General features: G+C 35.9%; 1 protein-coding gene across 10 annotated transcripts in view; it reads left to right on the top strand.

Annotated features, from left to right (window-relative positions):
* Positions 1-22,838, top strand: part of DDHD1 (DDHD domain containing 1) — a 112,562-nt gene that overhangs the window by 79,042 nt on the left and 10,682 nt on the right. For all 10 annotated transcript variants that reach the window (XM_054666025.2, XM_009427825.5, XM_001160076.8 and 7 more), the window contains 6 exons: positions 3,683-3,789; positions 4,826-4,932; positions 14,335-14,597; positions 16,340-16,415; positions 18,906-19,055; positions 21,581-21,833. In XM_054666025.2, coding sequence (XP_054522000.2) covers positions 3,683-3,789; positions 4,826-4,932; positions 14,335-14,597; positions 16,340-16,415; positions 18,906-19,055; positions 21,581-21,833 — 956 coding nt within the window. The remainder of the gene's footprint in view (positions 1-3,682; positions 3,790-4,825; positions 4,933-14,334; positions 14,598-16,339; positions 16,416-18,905; positions 19,056-21,580; positions 21,834-22,838) is intronic.

Genomic DNA, 22,838 nt, shown 5'->3' with positions numbered 1-22,838 from the left:
GCAATGACGTCAAAATATATAAAACCTAATGACTTGTTATTTTGAAAACTGTTAATAAAGGGAAGAATTAACCATTTATCCTACCTTTTCTAGATTAACTGTGCCTCAGTTCATGCAGAAACTATTTGGTTATACCCCAGTGCAGCTAAATATTTAATGTAAGGAAATTTCTCTTTCTAGAAGTATAAGCCTATAAACAAATGAAGAGTGATGGAATTTAAAAGGCCCTTTTGCCACCATGATAAACTAATGGATTTAAACAATGATCATCAGTAACTGCTATCATCACTAAAAAGAGAAGAAGTTGTGTGTACCTATGTACATATGGAGTAGTAGTCTCGCCAAAACAGAGCTTGCATCTGATGAAGCCCCTATAACTAACTACCAAATTATAGGAAATGGGACAAAGAACATGTTAAACAACACCATAGGGATGCAGTGAATGAAAATCGGACTCTGAGTAACTCTATAGGACACATACACAAAAAATTACAGGTATACCTCAAAGATATTGTGGGTTTGGTTCCATACCACTGCAATAAAGTGAATATCATAATTAAGCAAGTTGCACAAATTGGCTTCTCAGTGCATATAAAAGTTATGTTTACACTACACTGTAAACAAGTATGTGATAGCATAATGTCTTTAAAAATCGTGTACATATCTTAATTTTAAAATGCTGTACTGCTAAATGTCGCTAACCAATTATCTGAGGCTTCTGTGAGTTCACAGCATCTTTTTGCTGTTGAAGGGTCTTGCGTCCATGTTGATGGCTGCTGACCAGGATGGTAGTTGCCGAAGTTTGGGGTGGGTGTGGCAATTTCTTAAAATAAGACAACAGTGAAGTTAGCCACATCGATTGATTCTTCCTCTCACGAAAGATTTCTCTGTAACATGCAATGCAGTTTGAGAGCATTTTACCCACTGTAGAACTTACTTGAAAATTTGAATCAATCCTGTCAAACCCTGCCACTGCCTTATCAACTAAGTTTATGGCATATTCTGAATTCTTTGTTGCCATTTCAACAATATTCACATCTTCACCAAGAGTCCATCTCAAACCACTTTCTTTGTTCATCTATAAGAAGCAACTCCTCATCCACTGAAGTTTTCTCATGAAATTGCAGCAATTCAGTCACATCTTCACACTCTGCTTATTTTAGTTCTCTTGCTATTTCCAATACATCTGCAGTTACTTCCTCACTGAAGTCTTGAGCCCCTCAAAGTCATTTATGAGGGTTGGAATCCATTTCTTCCAAACTTCTGGAATGTTGATATTTTCACCCCCCATGAATCACTGAATCACAAATGTTCTTAATGGCATCTAGAATGATGAGTTCTTTCCAGAATACTTTCAGTTACTTTGCCCAGATTCATCCACTATCTATAGCAGCTATAGCATTATAAAATTTGTTTCTTAAATATAAGGCTTGAAAGTTAAAATTACTCCTTGATCCATGGGCTGCAGAGTGGATATTGTGTTAGCAGGCATGAAAACAACATTCATCTCCTAGTACATCTCCATCAGAGCTCTTGAGTGACCAGGTACATTGTCAGCGGGCAGTAACCATTTGAAAGGAATCGTTTTTTTTTCTGAGCAGTAGGTCTCAACAGTGGGCTTAAAATATTCTGTAAGCCATGCTGTAAAAAAGATGTGCTGCTATCCAGGCTTTGTTGTTCTATTTATAGAGCACAGGCACAGTAGATTTAGCATAATTCTTAAGGGCCCTAGGCTATTTGGGATGGTCAGTGAGCATTGGCTTCAACTTCCAAGTTACCAGCTGCATTAGCTCTTCACAAGAGAGTCAGCCTGTCCTTTGAAGCTTTGAAGCCAGGAATTGACTTCTCCTCTCTAGCTGTGAAAGTCCAAAGGCTTTTTTGTCTACATTGAGAATATGTTGTTTAGTGTAGCAACCTTCATTGATTATTTTGGCTAGATCTTCTTAACTTGATGCAACTTCTACATTAGCACTTACCTCGCACTTTTATGTTATGGAGACAGCTTCTTTCCTTAAACCTCATGCACCAACCTGCTAGCTTCAAACTTTTCTTCGGTAGCTTCTTTGCCCCTCTCAGTCTTTTAGAATTGAAAAGAGTTAAGGCTTGCTCTGGATTAGGCTTTGGCATAAATGAAGGGAAAGTTGTAGCTGTTTTGGTCTTCTATCCAGACCACTAAAACTTTCTCCTTATCAACAATAAGGCTTTTTCATTTTCTTATTTGTGTGTTCACTGGAGTAGTACTTTTAATCTCCTTCAAGAACTTTTCCCTTGCATTCACAAATTGGCTACCTGGTGCAAGAGGTCCAGCTTTTGGCATGCTTGGCTTTTGACATGCCTCTCTCACTAAGCTCAATCATTTCTGGTTTTTTATTTGAAGTGAGAGATAAGCGACTCTTCTTTTCACTTGATCACCTAGAGGCCAGTATGGAATTATTCAGTGCCCTAATCTCAATATTGTTGTGTCTCAGGGATAATACGGAAGCCCTCGGAGCAGGAGAAAGGTTGGGGAATAGCCAGTCAGTGGAACAGTCAGACCACATACATTTATCGATTAAGCTCATCTTAGACGGGTGCAGTTAACCATAGTGGAAGTAATAATAATGAGAAAGTTTGAAATATTGTGAGGATTACAAAATGTGACACAGAGACACAGAGTGAGCACATGCTGTTGGAAAAATGCACTAATAGACTTGCTCCATGCAAGGTTGCCACAGACCTTCAGTTTTTTAAAAAGTGGAGAAAAAGGCAATATCTGCAGAGTGCAATTTTTTAAAAAATGAAGGCAGTAAAACAGGGTATGCCTTTACAAGGCAAATAGAGAAAGGAGCCTATAGTAGAGACATGTCTTCCAATTGCAGTGCATGGATTGTATTTAGAGCTGAATTTAAACAAGTGTAAAAAAATTTTTAATATTATAAAATAATTTAAAATAATATTTTATAGTCCAACTGGGAAAATAGGACCACTGAACTACATATTTGCTGAAATTAAAGAATTATTAATTTCTTTGGCATGATAATACTGAATAGGTTATGTTTTTCTTATATTTTAGAGGTAGATACTAAACTACAGACAAAATAATGCAATATCTAGGATTTGCTTTTAAATATGGGGGAGGGGAGTGACTACTAAAAGAATAGCATGTTCTGAATTGTAATACTAATTGTAATACTAATACTAATTGTAATTGTAATACTAATCACAAATCTGCACATGTGCTAAAATTTATATAACTGACACCAAAAGGGGGAAAAGGGTCAATTTTATAGTATCTTAATATTTTTAAATAAAATTTTAAAATTTATATTATGGAAAGGATGAAGAGAGCAATAGATGAAACAAGATAGGTCATGACTTGCTAATATTTGGAGCTGGGTGATGGCACAGAGGTATTCATTATGCCATTCTGTGTACTAAAAATTCTTACATATAATTATTTAGAATATAATGTAAAAGCTTAGAATATTTGAAATCATAGATGGCAAATTTAGGAAAATAACCATGAAATGAAGGTATCCTAGTATTGCAGACTTGTTTAGTGTGGTAGTCACTGGAATGTAACTGGACAAAGCTATAAGCAAATGGAAGTGTTATGATTAAACACATTTTATCTCATATAAATTTATATGTGAAGTTATTCTCATAAAGCTTTGTTTGCATTTTTGTTTGTTTGTTTTTTTAGGATGAGAGAAGCTGCAAGAAAAATAGAAGAAAGGCATTTTTCCAACCATGCAACACATGTTGAATTTCTGCCTGTTGAGTGGCGGTCAAAACTTACTCTTGATGGAGGTATATTTTATTTAAAAATTGAATGATTTAGCCAATGGCAAACTTTTACCAAAATAAATGCAGAAAGTTTTAGAAAACACTTTTTGTTAATTGAGAATATAGTGTCTTCAATTTAATTGTCTTGAGATATGCTCACCCTTTGTTCTAGATTAAGAAAATAAAATCCATTGATTTCTAGAATAATTATACTGACTAATATCATTTGGACCACTACATAGATTTCATAGATAGCACTGTTTTCATGCATGCCCTCTGGATTGTGGCAGGTGGAGGGATATAGTGGGAACAAAATGTTTTCTAAAGTTTTTGACACGAAGTTGATTTGTCAGTACTTTAAAAATATTTGTTTTCCATAATTCCATACGAGCTTACATTTTTCTTTCTAATGATTTTCTCCCCATAATCGGAAGATAAAAATCTCAGGTTTTTTGTTTTCCTTTGTTGTTTTTCGTACATTCCCTGGGCTGGTGAATTACAATCTAGCATAGATAATTTGTATATTTGTTTAAATAAAATCAGTTTAGTTGTCTTCCTTAAAGAGGTGTCATCAACCAAAATATGTGTCTTTCTTTACACAAAGTTATGTCTGTTAAATATTAAAACCATAAAAACAGAATGTTTAGATTATTTACATAATCTGCAAAATGAGAGAGTTGTTATACTGGATATAATATTAGCAGCTGCCATTTGGGATTGTGTTTTGACACCTGTTCTAAATATGTGGCCTCATTTTGCTCTGAGTATCCCTGAATTTCATGCAAAAGCCAATACATACAAAAAAGGGTGAAGCTTTATAGATTTGATAATGGCTTTCATCCTTTAATGTTTCTTTTCATCTCCTATGTTGTCTTTTACTGTTTTTTTTTCTTGAAGTATTTTATAGGAAGGGAAGATCCATTAGAGCCAAAGCTGGTCTTGAATATTTAAATGTTAACTTAAATAGTTACTATTTCAGGCAACGTAATTTTCTTCACTATTATTTTCCTGTAACAGAGACTTTCTATAAGTTAACTTGCTTTTTTGTTTGTTTTTGTAGACACTGTTGATTCCATTACTCCTGACAAAGTACGAGGTTTAAGGGATATGCTGAACAGCAGTGCAATGGACATAATGTATTATACTAGTCCACTTTATAGAGATGAAGTAAGTATCATGATTATCTTGCTGGTGGGTATTTTTTAGTGATAGCTTATAAATGTCCTGAATTTTTACATTTTATGTTTTTTTTAAGCAAATGAGAAATTACAGGAATTCATTAATCTATAAATAGCCTACTTTTAATAAATTTGGTAGTCTTCAAACTAGACATTGTGACCCTTAATAAAACAGATGGTCTCAGGTTGGGGGACTGTTTAGAAAATAGTTCTTTGAGACATGACATTTTTCATAAATCTAATTAATTATATCTATGATTGTTGTCTTCACAAAAGAGTTTTAGACATAAAATGTCCTTTAAACTTTTTGTATGTGATGGACTTTTATTGCTTCACTTCTGTAATGAATTCGTACAGTTTTCAAATGGTAGTGGAGCTGATGTCTCCCAAGAGTAACACTGGGGGCGAGAGGTGAAGGTTTATTCAAGAAGATGAGAGAATCTCCACCAAATGCATTTTGTCACTTTATTGATAAGAGGGAAAGGAGAATTCTGTTTAGTAGGAATAACTAACATTTGTTAATTGCCTAACATGTGTGAACTTGTTTAACCCTTATTTTAAAAAATCCTGTGAAGTAGGTATGATTAGTATCCTCATTTGAAGGATGAGGAAACTGATGCCAAGAGAGGTTTTGAGGCTTGCTCATTGCATCTCACTTAATAAGTGGCAGAGCCAGTATTTGAATCCAGGCAATACAGCTTCACAGCTTACACTGTTTACTGCTTCTCTCCTCTGTGTTCACAATATAGCCAGTCTCTCTGTTATTTATTGGCTGATTATTTTGACTTTCCTGGGCCTTTAATCAGTAAATATTTAGTGAGCCCTACTTTATGCCAAACACTAGCTAACAGGGGGCCACTTTACTGCAGACTGTTACCCTTCATTAGCAGGGAGACAGGGAAAATCAGTGCAAATGTTTGAAAGTGAGATAAGTCACTTTGGTAAAATTTATTTATCAGGAATCCCAGGTAAGATTTGATAATATATACGTATACTGAATCAGCTGGTTAAAGGTGTTTTGAACTAAGAATATGGTCTACATGTTTATTGAAAATTTGTTTATTGAGAACTTACTACGTATAAGATACTGTACAAGGATCTTGTACAAGGGGGAGTCTGTGCCTTCAAAAAAGTTTAAAATATTACAGTACATAGGGCCACATTTATGAAATGTATGGAAGGAAGAGATAACCATGGAAATTTTTGCAATTATTCTTTTTTTTCCCTCTGAAAAAAGCATTTACACTTATTGTTATAGTACTTAAGATAAATTACATTTCCACATTTCCTCATAATCATATATGGCCCCAATTTTTGTTCTAAAAACCATGCAGTAGAAATTATTTTTTGCCAATTGTATATGGGCTGTAGAGATAGACTGCTTGATTCCAGTCCCACTGTAACACTTAATTTTTGTATGGCTTCTCTATCTGCAAAGTGGATATTCTAACAAGTAGCTACTTCATAGCATTCTTGTAAAGATTAATTGAGGTAATGCTTATATTAACATGTGGCACATGGTAGTCAAGAATTACTGTTATTACAGGTACTATAATATCAAATCATTTTAGTTTCTGAATTCTGAGTAAAATTCTCCAATGCTGAAACAGATGTGTTGCTGCCTGTAGATCCCTCTGCTTTCATAAGAGAAAGAAGGGTTCGATGTTTTCTCTGGGAGCTTTCTTTCATCAGTGTTTTTAATCTAAAAATATTCCTAACTAAGCTTTGAAAAACTAAGTATGGAATGGATTTAGTGTATATGTTTTCTGTACAAAGATCTCAGATTTCTTAAGGTTTCATAACCTGTAACTATTTTTATAATAGACATGTAAAGCATTTCAGAGTTAACAGGTTTATTTTGTATGTATTAACTTATAAATTTAATTTGCCAAATATTTTCTGGGCACATTTTGACACATTTTCATTTTTATAAGCTAGTAAAATGACATAGATTTGGCAAAGGAAGTAACAGATAGTGTTGTGTCTCATTTCTCCCCAATATTTTTATGTTCTTGAGAATGAAAAAAGGAAAAAACAGTTCTATTCCATACCCCAATTCTATCTTCATAAATTCAAGTGAGCAATAACAAGGTTCTAACCCAAAATAGTGTCAATAGGAATAAAGAGAAGAGATGGATTCAAAATATGATAGAATTAAGTGGTCTTGAAATGATTTGTTATGGATGATACAGGAAGGGAAGAGACAGATGATGCTTACAATTTCTAGCTTAGGCAACTGGTAGATTGTTCTGATATTAACTATAAACGGAGGAAAGGGAACCAGATTTTTGTAGGGGAAGAGAGTAGAACATAAAGAAAATAATGAATTATACTTGCAAATTTTTGGTATGTTTACGATTTCCTTCTGGAGTTTTATAGCACAGAATATAATATTAAAAGTGAAACCAGTGAGAGTGGAGGGAGGAGGATATTAGAGCACATGTTACCATACAAATACACATATGTGCATATATATGGTTGGTGGTACCCCTAAGAGGGCTTAGAGCTCTGGCTATTGGCTAGTGGTGACTGAGCAAATGGTCACTTTCTGTAATGCTCTTATATGTGGAAAGATAACTATCCTCAGAAAGGAACTGAATAAAATAGATAGTAGGAAGAGGGAACCAATGGCTATGATAAATGGGGGGCAAAGGGAACACCCAGTCCTTTGAATTAGTCTTTTGATCCAGATGAATTTCATGGGAGAGCATGAGAACTGGTGACTGAGATTCATCAGCAGTCTTTAGCAGTGATTTTCAAACATCCCTGACTAGAATCATTTCATACTCATTAAAAATAACAGCAAAAATAAACCCAGGGCGGGGGTGGCAGGTACTGGAATTTGAGGGTACCATTGTAAATTCAACAATTTCTAAAATATGCATGTGTGTTGTAAGTATTACTTATATATGTAGGTGAATATGTATATATACAGGCATACCTTAGAGATACTGTAGATTTGGTTTCAGACCACCTCAATAAAGTGAATGTCACAATAAAGCAAGTCATGCAAATTTTTTGGTTTCCCAGTGCATATAAAATTATGGTTACACTATACTATAGTCTGTTAAGTGTGCAACAGCATTGTGTCTAAACAGATATGCATACCTTAATTTAAAAATACTCTATTGCTATAAAATGCACACAGACATGAAGTGAGCACTGTTGGAAAAGTGGCACCAGGGTTGCCACAAACCTTCAATTTGTAAATGCAGTGTCTACAAAGTGCCATAAAACAGGGTATGCCTGTTCATGCATGTATTTCCTAACTTTGTCCATTAAAGTGGCCAATAAGCAAAGACACCCTAATTGAGCACACCTAGCACCCAGATCTTTTCCTCTAGCGCTATTATTTCCCACTGAGGAAAACCAGGGTTCCTCAGGAAAATGGCTGATTCTGGGGCTGGGACAACTTGTTATGACAGAAGGTAGGAAGATGCTCAAGAGAATCATGGGGTAGGTCACAAGAACACAGGGCCAAATTAAGCAGCTCACACTGGCCAAATCTGGAACATTTGAGCACCAAAATTATTATTTATAGATCATTGAAAAAATTATAAGTTCATATTGACTATAAATAAGCAAATAAATGGGGAGAAAGGAGAATCCTTGCTTACAGTAGAATGCCAAAAGGCAACTGATGGAGGGAATCCTGGAGTTGGAAAACCATTTTGCAGCTATCATGGTAGGGTTAGGTAAGAGAAGACTGGACACAAATCATCGATGGATACTAAATTGAAGGCAGTATTTTGATGAGGAGCAGGATATTTACATGGTCTTAAAGTATATCCCCACAAACTGATAATTCATTTAAGAAAGAGCGACAATAATCATACACTGGAGAAATCAAGCAGTACCTAAACTGGGTATTCCTGAGGAGCAGATGGACATTATGCACCTCTGGATGTGACACACACAGGAGAACACATCACTTTACAGTATTCTGACAATGAGAAAACATCAGACAAACACAAAATGAGGATGTTGTAATAAAAAGTAGCAATGAGACTGTATTCTTTAAAAATATCATTATCAGTCTGGGTGTAGTGGCACACGCCTGTAATCCCAGCCCTTTGTGAGGCCAAGGTAGGAGGATCACTTGAGCCATGGAGTTCTAGACCAGCCTGGACAACATAGGCAGACCCTGTCTCTACCAAAAATAATTTTAAAAAAATTAGCCATGTATGGTGGTTTGGGCTGTAGTCCTAGCTACTCGGAATGCTGAGGCCGAGGAGGACTGCTTGAGCCTGGGAGGTCGAGGCTGCAGTGAGCTGTTCTCACACCACTGTACTCCAACCTGGGTGAAAGAGCAAGACCCCATCTTAAAAAAAAAAAAAAAAAAGTATCATAAAGGCCGAGTGGCTGCGGAAAATGTTCCTGATCAAGGGATGCTAAAGAGACCTGTAGCTAAATACCGTATCTCATCCTAAACTGGATCCTGTACTGGATAGGGGAAACTGCAATAAAAGATATTATTAGATACGCTGGCAGAATTAGAATGTGGATGGTAGATTAGATGAAATATTATATCAAAATAAATTTATAAAGTTGATTACTATGATTATAGAATAGAATATTCCTAGTTTTAGAAAATATACAATGAAGAATTTAGGGGTAAAAGATCATGACATATATAATATATCCTCAAATGATTCCCAAAAAAGGTGATGGTTTATGTGTTTATCATAGAAACAGAACAAGTGAATAAAGCAAATGGAATACAATGCTAACAATATGTGAACCTGGGTAAAGGTTATATGAGTGATCTTTGTGTTATTTTTATTTTGCAACATTTTATATATTTGAAATTATTTTCAAATAAGAAGAGGCTGGGCAGGGCACGGTGGCTCATGCCTGTAATCCCAACACTTTGGGAGGCCAAGGCAGGTGGATCACCTGAGGTTGGGAGTTTGAGAGCAGCCTAACCAACGTGGAGAAACTCCGTCTCTACTAAAAATACAAAATTAGCCGGGCGTGGTGGCACACGCCTATAATCCCAGCTACTTGGGAGGCTGAGGCAGGAGAATGGCGTGAACCCAGGAGGCAGAGCTTGCAGTGAGTTGAGATCGCGCCACTGCACTGCAGCCTGGGTGACAGAGCGAGACTCCATCTCTAAAAAAAAAAAAAAAGAGGCTAGACATGGTGGCTCATGCTGGTAATCCCAGCACTTTGGGAGGCCGAGACGGGCAGATCACTTGAGGCTGGTAGTTCAGACCAGCCTGGCCAACATGGCAAAACTCCATCTCTACTAAAAATAGAAAAATTAGCCAGGCATGGTGACAGGCACCTGTAGTCCCAGCTACTGGTAAGGGTAAGGCAGAAGAATCTCTTGAACCCAGGAGACGGAGGTTGCAGTTAGTCGAGGTCACGCCATTGCACTCCAGCCTGGGCCACAGAGGGAGAGCCCATCTCATTTAAAAAAAAAAAAAAAAAAGAAAAGGAATAGTTTCCCGGATCTCCCAGAGATTCTCATTTGGTGGTTCTGAGATGGAGCCTGTGATTTTGTATTTTTAACAGTTCCCCTACTTGATACTATCCTGGGAATTCTGGGAAAACACTGCTTAAGGCATTGTGAAGAACAAAAGGGGTGCTTCCTAAGTGAGAGGTGGGCAAACTTTTTTTTTTTTTTTTTTTTTGAGACAGGTTCTTACGGAGGCAGGAGTGCAGTGGTACGATCTCAGCTCACTGCAGCCTCTGTCTTCTGGGCTCAAGTGATTCTTGTGCCTTAGGCTCCTGAGTAGCTGGGACTACGGGCACGAGCCAATACACCTGGCCAATTTTTGTGTTTTTAGTAGAGACAGGGTTTCACCATGTTGCCCAGGCTGGTCTTGAACTCCTGACTTCAAGTGATCCTCCCACCTCGGCCTTCCAAAGTGCTGGGATTACAGGCGTGAGCCACTGTGCCTGGCCTATTCCTATTTTTAAAAAAGAAAAGTTGATTCTGTAAATTAAAATACATTAACATGGCATTGGTGTTAGGCAATATTCTAGGATAAATTATTTAAAAGTATATGTTTCCTTAGGGAAGGAATGATTAGGACTAAGTCACATGCCTGGTGAATGAACCTTGTTTGGTTTATTTGTGAGGCATTTGAAAGAGCCTTTTTCCCCCTTCTTCTCTGAGCCTTTGTAGTCAAATAGATGCAGATTCAAAGCCTGCCACTTCTGTAATCCCAGCACTTTGGGAGGCCAAGGCAGGCAGATCACTTGAGGTCAGGAATTCGAGACCAGCCCAACCAACATGGTGAAACCCCGTCTCTACTAAAAATACAAAAATTAGCCAGGCGTGGTGGTGCACGCCTGTAATCCCAGCTACTCAGGAGGCTGAGGCAGGAGAAGCACTTGAACCTGGGAGGCAGAGGTTGCGGTGAGCTGAGATCACGCCACTACACTCCAGCCTGGGCAACAGAACGAAATTCCATCTAAAAAAACAAAAATAACAACAACAGCAAAAACCTGCCACTTAACCAGCTCTGTGATCTTAGATCGAATTTCTCCCTTTCTTAGCTTCCCCACTTATAAAATGGGATAAAATATGTACTGATAAAGTTTGTCATTAGGATTAAAAATGAAATGTGTATAAAGTTTCCGGTACAATTCATGGTCCTTAGACATTCAAATTATGATTGATTCTGTGTATATTTGTGTCTTACAAGGGCCACCATATTTTTAATAGACTTATTCTGTTAACTCTAAAAAGTAAAGGTCAGTGGATAGAAAATATGGGAAGGAACATATTTGTTGACTGTAATGAACTTTGTAGTAACAAAGCTGTCTTTAAAGATAGAAGTGGACACTTTAAAATGGAGATATGCACTAAGGTAGAGACTGAGTGACCACTTCTCAGGGATGCTACTGAAGGGACTCCTACCTTCACAGCAGTTTAAATTAGATCATTGCTGAGGTCCCTTTTAACTCTCAGATTCTTACATGCTCATGGGAGAACCCTAATGATTTTCCTAATAATTTCTGAAAAGTCATGGTTAGGGGAAAAGTTGTGTATATCAATCAGTACTTCTCAGATGACTTTCTGAGGACCAGTTTAAAAAATCAACCAAAAAAGTTAATTTCAGACTGTCAAGAGATCATCAGAGAGCCTTTGGCCCTTACTTCAACTCTAAAGTAACACAAGAAATCCAGAGAGAACTGTACATCTTGTGTAAATCTGAACTCTCTTTTTAATAGCTTTTAAAATTGAAGAATTATAAAGAGAATTGTCCTAGCTGTATCTTGACATTATTTGAATTATTTAATTGATATAGATGACTAGAACTCTCTAAATTACATTTTCTCATTACAATTTCTTGAAGCAGGGAGAACAAAGGACTAACTCTATTCCTCAGCCATATTTTGTGTATTTGGACTCAACTCTTGAAACTGCCGGGTTTTTCCTCCTTTCGTTCATTTCCTTCGTAAATTTTAACTCTTGAGCAGTGGTTATGGAAATTAGAAATTGTTTTAAACTTTTGAAAAGCTATCCAGTGCTTACTGTGTAAGAGGTTCGTTGAGTTGATTAGATCATATTGTAGACCTAATAGATAATAAAGTTAAGATCACAGTATATATTGTTAATCTTGGCTGAGATGTCCCAAAGGAATACACTTGGTCACAAAGGGATCCTAATTAGGAGAATATAATTGGATCAGAAAGGAGAAGGAAAAGGAAAAAAAATTCCAATTAGAGTAAACTCGTTGGATACAACATAGAAATGAATTTCTCCTTTCACTGATGAGCGGATGAGATACAGAAGCATTTAGAGGTAGTACAAAGCTGTTTAAAAAGTTGGCTTTCAAAATCATAATGTCTGACCATAGATGTCTCATATATATGCATAAGCAATAGAAAAAGAAAATGCTGTCAAATCCAGATATGCTCTAATAAGGAAATACAAAGGCCATTTCTCTTCAAGTGTATAATTATTAAAACAGATGACATCATCAAGGTCTTCAGAAACTGTCCATGCTATGCCTCATTCCATAGTGAAATATTTTAGTATCAAATAGACTTTCTCTGCCTTAGATAATTTGATCTTGTTTTTTTACCCATATATGATTGCCAAACTAATGAAGTATTTGGTGTAGTGAGAGATGTTTTAAAATTTTTGAATATGAAATAGGTTAATTACTGGTAGTGTGATTTCCTTTTTTAACAAACTTTAATATGGGAGTAAGCTGGTATTTTATAAAAACAAAAAGATTAGGTATGTTTTGTCAGAGTACTAAAGTATATATCTTTTAGTGCTTTGAGATTTACATGGTACAAGTCTTAAAATCAAGGTCTTCAAAAATAAAAACGATTAAGAACTGTTGCTTTTAAAGGAAATTATTTTATCTAAACATTAGCCTTCTCTGTACCTACCTCATGTAGATTGTAAATCAGGAAAATAACGAAATTTTAAGGATTGGTTGATATTCTTATCAAAGCCAAATCCAAAGCATATTATAGCTCCTTTCAGACAGAGCCATGTAGTATTTCACACTGCATATTCCTGAAACTATGTTAATTAGAGTTTTACTTAAAACCCATGTCTTAGAAGATGTTTATGTACATTGCCATTAAATCAGTAGTTTGTAAAGTGTAGGAAGAAAGAAGACTGCCTTAAAACTCAGATCAGGGCCCAGGATGGGTTTGAGTAACAAAAGAACCTTATTCTTCTGACTTTATGGAATATTTCAGTAATATTTGTTAAAGCTTAATTTCAAAGAAAGCACTTTTACAAAGAAAAATTACAGAAATACTCCCCACATTATTAACCTCTAAACTTAAAATAGCCCTGCTTTCCAGACATAGAAAACAACTTTTTACTTTTATATCTGTATTGCCAACTTAGTGGAAATTTTGAAATACCCAGTAGATCAACTTTAGTTTTTTCTTCAATCATTCAGTGGCCTTTTATTACATTACTCTATCTAAATGCACAATAATTTATAATATGTTAGTATACCTATTATCATAAGCCCAGATACTCATTTTCTAAAACTTACTGACTAAAAACTACAAGGTACAAAAATTTAGAATTGCATGTGGGTAAGTTACAACAAAAAAGAAATTTGCGGGGGTCTTTGAAAATCTTATTGGTATTTGCATAGAACTTTGGTTTTGTTTTTTTTTTTAATCTATGGAACTGCTGACTTATACAGTTGGTTTAAGGACTACAGAAGGATCTATGTAGGTAGTATCTGCCTATATTCTTAGTGATGATATGGGTTATAATAGTATGTATACCTTACTTCATTCCTGCAAGATTTTGAAAGACCTAAGTTAATTTTAATAACCTAGGTATATTTGATCGGTAATGTATGTTTTTCTACCTTAATGTATTTGAGTTTAGAATAAGTGTATAGTAGTCAGTGACAAGTCTAATATGATAATGTTTTCTTATTTCAAACAGCTAGTTAAAGGCCTTCAGCAAGAGCTGAATCGATTGTATTCCCTTTTCTGTTCTCGGAATCCAGACTTTGAAGAAAAAGGGGGTAAAGTCTCAATAGTATCACATTCCTTGGGATGTGTAATTACTTATGACATAATGACTGGCTGGAATCCAGTTCGGCTGTATGAACAGTTGCTGCAAAAGGAAGAAGAGTTGCCTGATGAACGATGGATGAGCTATGAAGAACGACATCTTCTTGATGAACTCTATATAACAAAACGACGGTAAAATATCCTCATCTTTTGAAAAATTTTTAAATGTCTTTATGGAATTACTGGACCTCTTAGGAGAAAACTAAGAATTTCATGATAAAGAAATAATGCATTGTTCAAGATACAAAGATTACTATATAGCATGCCTAATCAAGCTAGAGACTGTTGATTTTCATGCTAATTACATGCATTTTCCTGTAGCATAAAATAAATTCTTTTGTTATTCTCCTTGTTTTCCTTTCATCGTTTCTTCACAGTTTGTTAGGAGTGAAATTTAAAACTTATTCCAAGCTTAGTCACTGCATAGAATCCTTATTGAAAGTGTTTACCAGTTTATAATCCTTTGTAGTTTTACTGACCTTTTGAGGTGGGTTTCTACCTTTCGTATTATTCTGAAAATAATTTTTAAGCGCTTTTTTTTAGCAAATATATTTTTTTACATGTTATATGTATAAACATAATTATATGTGTTATATAATTATAACATTTTATTATTTAATCATATGTGGCCCTCCTGATACTATCTTTTAATTCTTTGCTGCATTCCTATCTTCATCTCTAGTTACATGCCTTATCTTCTTTGTTCTCTTTATATGATTAATTCTAATATAAAAATGAAAAATCACTCATTTTGATAATTTACTAGCATATTAAAACAAATGTGCTAATTGACTAAAATTTTTACTAGTTTTGTTTTTGTCTTATAGATGTTAACTAAGGATTTCATTTAGAATCTTATTAAGTACCATAGGCTAGACACATAAATATTATAGTGTCAAAATAATTGACAGGTTTGAAATAAAATGTCATGTTTGGCAATACTTGGAGCAGCATTTTAGATGTATAAATCCAGTAAAACTTAAAAAAAAGAAAAAAAACATGGAAAATAACAAATTTTTTTTTTTTTTTTTTTTTTTTGGGAGACGGAGTCTTGCTCTGTTGCCCAGGCTGGAGTGCAGTGGCATGGTCTCAGCTCACTACAACCTCTTGTCTTCCAGGTTCAAGTGATTCTCCTGCCCCTGCCTCCCCAGTAGCTGGGATTACAGGCAACTGCTACCACGCCCGGCTCATTTTTGTATTTTTAGTAGAGATGAGGTTTCACCATGTTGGCCAGGCTGGTCTTGAACTCCTGACCTTAAGTGATCCACCCACCTGAGCCTCCCAAAGTGCTGGGATTCCAGACATGAGCTACTGCGCCTGGCCAACTATAGCTTTTAAAAAATAATAATGATAATAATAACTTAATTCCATAGTTTACTAAATGTAAGTAGCTATGAAACATTGTAATTGAAAATGATGTTCATCAACAGAAGGGTTAGACTATATGGTTCACCTGTATTTTGGACAGTCATAGTTGTTACAAAAAAAAAATTGAAATAGGTCAGGAGGCAATGAAATGAAAAGATCTCTAAACTCTTAAGTATAGAAAAGAGAGAACAGTATATATGGTACTAACCATTTGGTATAATTTTTTAAAAGATGTATATGTGCTTGTATATGACTCACATTTTACTACAAAAAAAGCTGTTAACAGCAGGTATCATGACAACTAGCGGTACTTTACTAATTATTTCATAAATTTTTATATACTTTCTGTACTGTGGCAGAGACATTTATTAAATACTGTCAACCAGGATTAATGTGAGGGATAGTGGGCCATCATCTGCGTCTTTATACTTTAGTAAGCTAGCAAGCATCTAATATTTATGAAATTATAAATACGTGTGTGTATATAATCTCATACCCCTTCTTAGGCTGAAGGAAATAGAAGAACGGCTTCATGGATTGAAAGCATCATCTATGACACAAACACCTGCCTTAAAATTTAAGGTAAGGAAAAAGCAATGTGTTCTTCAACATTGATCTCAGTATTTTTTTTAACATCATGTGAAATATGCCTTTAGGATTCAAATGAAAGTTTATTGTTCTTTCAAAATAAATATTTATTCAACATATACTGTATGTTGGACACTGCCATTTCTGGTTGTACAAAGAAAAGAATAGACAAGTCAGTTCCCCAGTCCTCAGGTTATATGGCACAGTATTATTGATGCTATTATCAGTATACAGAACAATATATGTACAGGAGAGGGAGGTTCTAATTTTGCCTGCAAAAGTTTACAAAGGAGTGATATTTGTACTTGGTCTCAGTAAATTAGATATTGCCAAGTGAAAGAAAGGAGAGATGCTATTCTGTGTAAGAGGAATGGCATAAACAAAGGCATGGAGGGCTGTAACTTCATATACCTCAAGAAACATCAGCTAATCTAGAATAGTGGTAAAGAAAAATAGAGACAGATGAGAAATATTTACTATTTAGAATTAAGAAATCTTAATGACCACCTAGTTGGTCAGTGGTGAGAAAAAAATCAGAGGAAGTATATGAGTAATGATTCCAGGGATGGAAAGCTGACATTTCAATGGATGAACAATATATGACAAAAGCACAAGACAGAGGTGCACAGGGTTAGCTTGGAGCTGTGTGAGCAAACTTAGTTTAGCTATAATATACAGAAGTCAGGACAAGGAGGCAGTGAGAGAGCAGGAATAGCTAGAAATAAGGAACTTATATTGATATGGGCATTGGGAAGCTTTGCAGGGTTTTTAAGTATTAGAATGACCTGTTGAAAGCAGTGATTTAGGAAAATGTGGCAGAGGTGTCAGCATTGACTAGACTATTGGAAAGGACATACCCTATAGCTGAATAACAAATAACTTGCTTGCAGTGTTAAATGGGAAATGTCATAAGTTTCCTAATACTCATTTCCTGTTGAGTATTTGCTCATGTCTAGTATACTGTATTACCTCTTCTTGAAATGTGTTTGTTTTCTCACAAGAACTTAATACACAGGTTAAGATGTGGAATGATGCAGAAATTTCTTTAAAACGTTAAGAGTTTTTTAATTGAATCTATCTCCATTACTTACAAAGTGTTTTTTAAAAAATATATATATACCATACATTGTAAAACAATGTGGTAAGTTATAACATATTTTTAAAAGCCGTAAGAGTATGGTCTTTGGAGTGATCCCATTGTAGAATTTGCATTTCATCTCTACGATCATTACTTTTTTTTTTTTTTTTGAGACAGAGTCTTGCTCTGTCACCCAGGCTGGAGTGCAGTGGCGTAATCTTGGCCCACTGCAACCTCCGCCCCTCCGATTCAAGTGATTCTCCTGCCTCAGCCTCCCGAGTAGCTGGGATTACAGGTGCCCGCCACCACGCCCAGCTAATTTTTGTATTTTTAGTAGAGACGGGGTTTCACCATGTTGGCCAGGCTGGTCTCGAACTCCTGACCTCGTGATCCGCCCGCCACGGCCTCCCAAAGTGCTGAGATTACAGGCGTGGGCCACCGCACCCAGCCTATCAGACTATTTTTATTCTCAAAAATAAACCAGGTTATGGCCGGGCACGGTGGCTCACACCTGTAATCCCAGCACTTTGGGAGGCTAAGGTGGGCGGATCACGAGGTCAGGAGATCGAGACTATCCTGACTAACACAGTAAAAGCCCATCTCTACTAAAAATACAAAAAAATTAGCTGGGCGTGGTGGCGGGCGCCTGTAGTTCCAGCTACTCAGGAGGCTGAGGCAGGAGAATCGCGTGAACCCAGGAGGCGGAGCTTGCAGTGAGCTGAGATCGCACCACTGCACTCCAGCCTGGGTGACAGAGAGAGACTCAGTCTCAAAAAAAAAATAAATAAATGAAATAAAATAAACCAAGTTATTTCCCACCTTGGCTTTAGTTCATTTGGTTCTATCAGCCTGGAATGTTATTCTTTCCAGCACCAATATCCAACCCCAGCGTAGAAACCTTTCTCGTCTTTTACTGGCCAATGCATATGCTACCTCCTCTGTAAAGCCTTCAAAGTTGGAATTATTTTTTTCACTCTCTTAAAGCATTATTTCCCTCTGTTATGCACGTATTTTATTCTGCTTTCCCCACAGGACTGTAAATTTTGAGTGCAGAAGCTGTGTCTTACTGGTCTTTATATCTATCACAGCACCGAGTGTATTACTTCACACAAAGTAGTACCTCAATAAATATTTGATTTGTGTATACAAATATATAAGAAAATGATCCTTATCTTCCTTTTATTCAACTTGTATTAGATTTAAAGATAATGAAGTATCTCATGGAAATAGATTATTCTAGAATGGTTAATGGTTGGCAGAGCCCATCTGGATAACTCTTATTAAAAACGAATATACTCAAAGATATTTTATTATTTGTATTTTGCCATATATTACGTTATGCCCAAATTTTGTTGAAAAATAACACTTCACCATTTTTAAACTTTGAGATGACTTTATCATTTTAGGTTGAGAATTTCTTCTGTATGGGATCCCCATTAGCAGTTTTCTTGGCGTTGCGTGGCATCCGCCCAGGAAATACTGGAAGTCAAGACCATATTTTGCCTAGAGAGATTTGTAACCGGTTACTAAATATTTTTCATCCTACAGATCCAGTGGTGAGTTGCAATATAGACTCTTTTTTTCTCAATGTCAGATTGTTCCTAAAAAGAATCTATCAGCTGGGCACAGTGGCTCACGCTTGTAATCCCAGCACTTTGGGAGGCTGAGGCGGGTGCATCATCTGAGGTCAGGAGTTCAAGACCAGCCTGACCAACGTGGTGAAACCTCATCTCTACTAAAAGTACAAAAATTAGCTGGGCGTGGTAGTGGGTGCCTGTAAGGCAGGAGAATCACTTGAACCTGGGAGGTGGAGGTTGGACTGAGCCAAGATCATGCCACTGCACTCCAGCTTGGGTGACAGAGTAGTGAGACTGCATCTCAAACAAAAAGAAAAAAGCCGGGCGTGGTGCTCATGCCTGTAATCCCAGCACTTTGGGAGGCCAAGGCAGGCAGACTGCCTGAGCTCAAGTTCGAGACTAGCCTGGGCAACATGGTGAAACTCCATCTCTACTAAAATACAAAAAATTAGCTGGGCACGGCTGTAATCCCAGCTACTAGGGAGGCTGAGGCAATAGAATTGCTTGAACCTGGGAGGCAGAGGTTGCGGTTAGCCGAGATTGTGCCACTGCACTCCAGCCTGGGCAACAGAGCGAGACTCTGTCTCCAAAAAGTAAAAATCTGTCTAAGACATCTTACAAGGTGCCATCGAATTAATGAAAACACTTCATTTATCTGATTATTAAACGTGTGTTTTGGTTAATTTAGGGCTCATGAGATAAAGTACCTTAGAGATGGTCTGGTTATGTTGCACCTGTAATACAAGAGTGTAATGTAAAAATATTATTCCCAGACAGTTAGTACAAGAGACAGGAGTCTACTGGACTTTCAAACCTTAAAAATCCTGCTCTAAATACTTTTTTAATCTAAAGTATGCTACAATATTGGAATGTATTTTGTAGACTCTCTGAAAAATGAAAATATTCAAATACTGAACATCAAAATAAAACTTTATTATAGCCTAATAGAATTGTAAGATGTTGGATTTTTCTATTCTCTATTATGTTTATGCTGTAAATATTTTTTTTAATGGAAGCACTCCAAGAACCTTGCATCCTGTTAAACAGTGTAATGCCAAGTAAGATTTTCAGACAAGAAAAATGCCCCCTTACTACTTCTTTGGGACAAGGCTGGTTTAACTAAATATTAAACTATTTTAAATAGCATTTATTCTCTGAAAAAATAGCTTCATATAATTGTGGAAAGTCTTTTAAAGGATCCTTTTAGCTAGTACCAAATAAATATAACATTGATTAACCATTCGAATTTTAGAAAATCTCTCATATGTTGAAGACTTACAACTGCCATATTAACTTCACTGAACTGGAAGTTTAATATAAGATTCAAATACAAACTGCACAATCCTGGCCAAGTTATTTCTGAGACTGTATCTTATCTGTATGATGTAGATGATAATATTTTGCCTTCTAGGATTGTTAGGATTAAGTAAAATATATATACACCCAGCTAGACAATAAGCATTTCATTAACATATACTCATTTTATTCATTGTCTCGTAACTTGAAAGTGAATTTCAGTTCATAGGTGTGCTCTGAGCCCTGTCCTTTGTATAACTTAAACTTTGTTGTAACTTTAAAGGAGGATTCCAAACTCTTAAATTTTTATTATTCATTTTACAGTTTTTCTATGATTTTTAAAAAAATTAATACTTTGTTAAATAGTTTACGTCAGAACGGTGCAAGGCAGTTTTTACAAATGTTATCTGTTCTTTCTCACATCTCTGTAAGAGAGGAAGTGTTACCTCCTTTCTACAGCTCAGGAAACTCAGGGCTCTGAGACCTAGTGACTTAACAAGCATCATGCAATTAATAAGTGACAGAGGCTGGGCACAGTGGCTCATATCTATTATCCCAACCCTTTGGGAGGCTAAGGTGGGAGGATTGCCTGAGCCCAGGAGTTTGAGACCAGCCTGGGCACCATGGCGAGACCCCATCTCCATCTTAAAAAATAAAATTTTCTAAAAATGTAAATTAAAAAATAAGTGATAGAAACCAGAATATGAATTTGGGGGATTCTGATGCCATATCCATTGCCTTTTCTGCTGTCTCATTGCTACTTCACATCAGACAGATGCTCTTATGCTGGCATCTGATTTATGCTGTTACTGTATCAATCTATTTTAAAACAGAGCTTAAATAGAGCTCCTAAAATATTAAAAATTGGCCTTATTTGCTGTTTCCCAGGATTACCATCTACTACTACAACTTTGCTCCTGAGACTAAAATAAATCTAATTGTTACATATCAGAACATAATAAAAATATTTCTCTGAAAAACTAATTGATAGACACTATTAGCCTAGATTGTTTTTCATAATCTCTTCATTAGACCAACTGCATATTAACAGTGAACAAATAGAAATACATGTTTGAAATAGCTATTGTTTTTTAATTAAATTCCTTCTCGGAGGTTTACTTAACATGCAGTAGAGTAAGAACAGTTTACTAAAATCCAAGCATTGTGATTTAACGCTGTGTTTCTTTGAATTTTTTTTTTAAATCAAGGCTTATAGATTAGAACCATTAATACTGAAACACTACAGCAACATTTCACCTGTCCAGATCCACTGGTACAATACTTCAAATCCTTTACCTTATGAACATATGAAGCCAAGCTTTCTCAACCCAGCTAAAGAACCTACCTCAGTTTCAGAGAATGAAGGCATTTCAACCATACCAAGCCCTGTGACCTCACCAGTTTTGTCCCGCCGACACTATGGAGAATCTATAACAAATATAGGCAAAGCAAGCATATTAGGTAATTTCTCTTATGTATTCCTTATCTATGCATATAAGCACTTTCATAGCCATTAAGTTTGGGGGACTAGAAGTATTCTATGTATTAGGAAATTCCCAACAGTTAATCCCTGTGTCTAGAATTAACTACCCTCCCAATGTTCATACTTGAGGCCCAGAAAGCTCTAAAGTTCTCTGATTAGATCAGATCTTAATAGTTTTAGAATATGAGATAGCTGGATGGACCAGAAAAAGCTGTTATGAGAATCAAGTCCCTCATTTTAATCTTGGTCCTACCACTTGCTGTGAGATCTTGAGTAAATAATATAGTTTTTAATGCTCTACTTGCTCATCTGTGAAATGAGAAAGCACTTGTGTCAGAGGGTGCTCCCTGTCAACCAGTTCTCTGATCTATTCTAAAAGTCTCTCAAACTATGTGATTCCTGAGGGCAACAAGGATGTTTAATTTTTCTTTGAATGATCTCCAGTACTGGCACAATGTTTGCTGTATCACTGGAACTCGATTATGTGGTATTTGAATCTGTCCATTGCCTTTGGTTACAAGTTGCCTTAATGTAAAATACCACAAGGTGGCACTATAAATAGGCTTTATCTCCTGGACTCATTGGCTGTTTTACTTTCTCATGTTAATACATTGTTTATTGATGGCTTTTTCTTACATGTCCATTTAAATTCAGTAGTAAGTATATCAATAGTAAATCTATACTCATGTCAATGGCATGGTTCTTTTATTAAAGACTTTAATCTTGCCAAATATTTTAATAAACCATGATCACTTGAATAAAATAGAATCTTTATTCCTTTGTTTATATATTCCTGTGTTATATTCCTAGAGCTTATACAACTCTCATTCTATTCACCATTTTTATTTAGAAACCTGCAATATAAATTATAATTTTCTTATGTTCCCACCCTGGAAAAACATGACTAGGGTTTGGTCCCTCTGCCAGTTGGCTATAATTATGGGTGGTGCTCTTTAGCTTAGAGTGTGGTGTGATTCAACAGA

The sequence above is a fragment of the Pan troglodytes genome, chromosome 15 (genome assembly GCF_028858775.2).
Source record: "Pan troglodytes isolate AG18354 chromosome 15, NHGRI_mPanTro3-v2.0_pri, whole genome shotgun sequence".
In the NCBI taxonomy this organism is placed as follows: domain Eukaryota; kingdom Metazoa; phylum Chordata; class Mammalia; order Primates; family Hominidae; genus Pan; species Pan troglodytes.
Note: the sequence above shows the minus strand (reverse complement) of the source record. Positions and strands in the feature narration are given on the sequence as shown.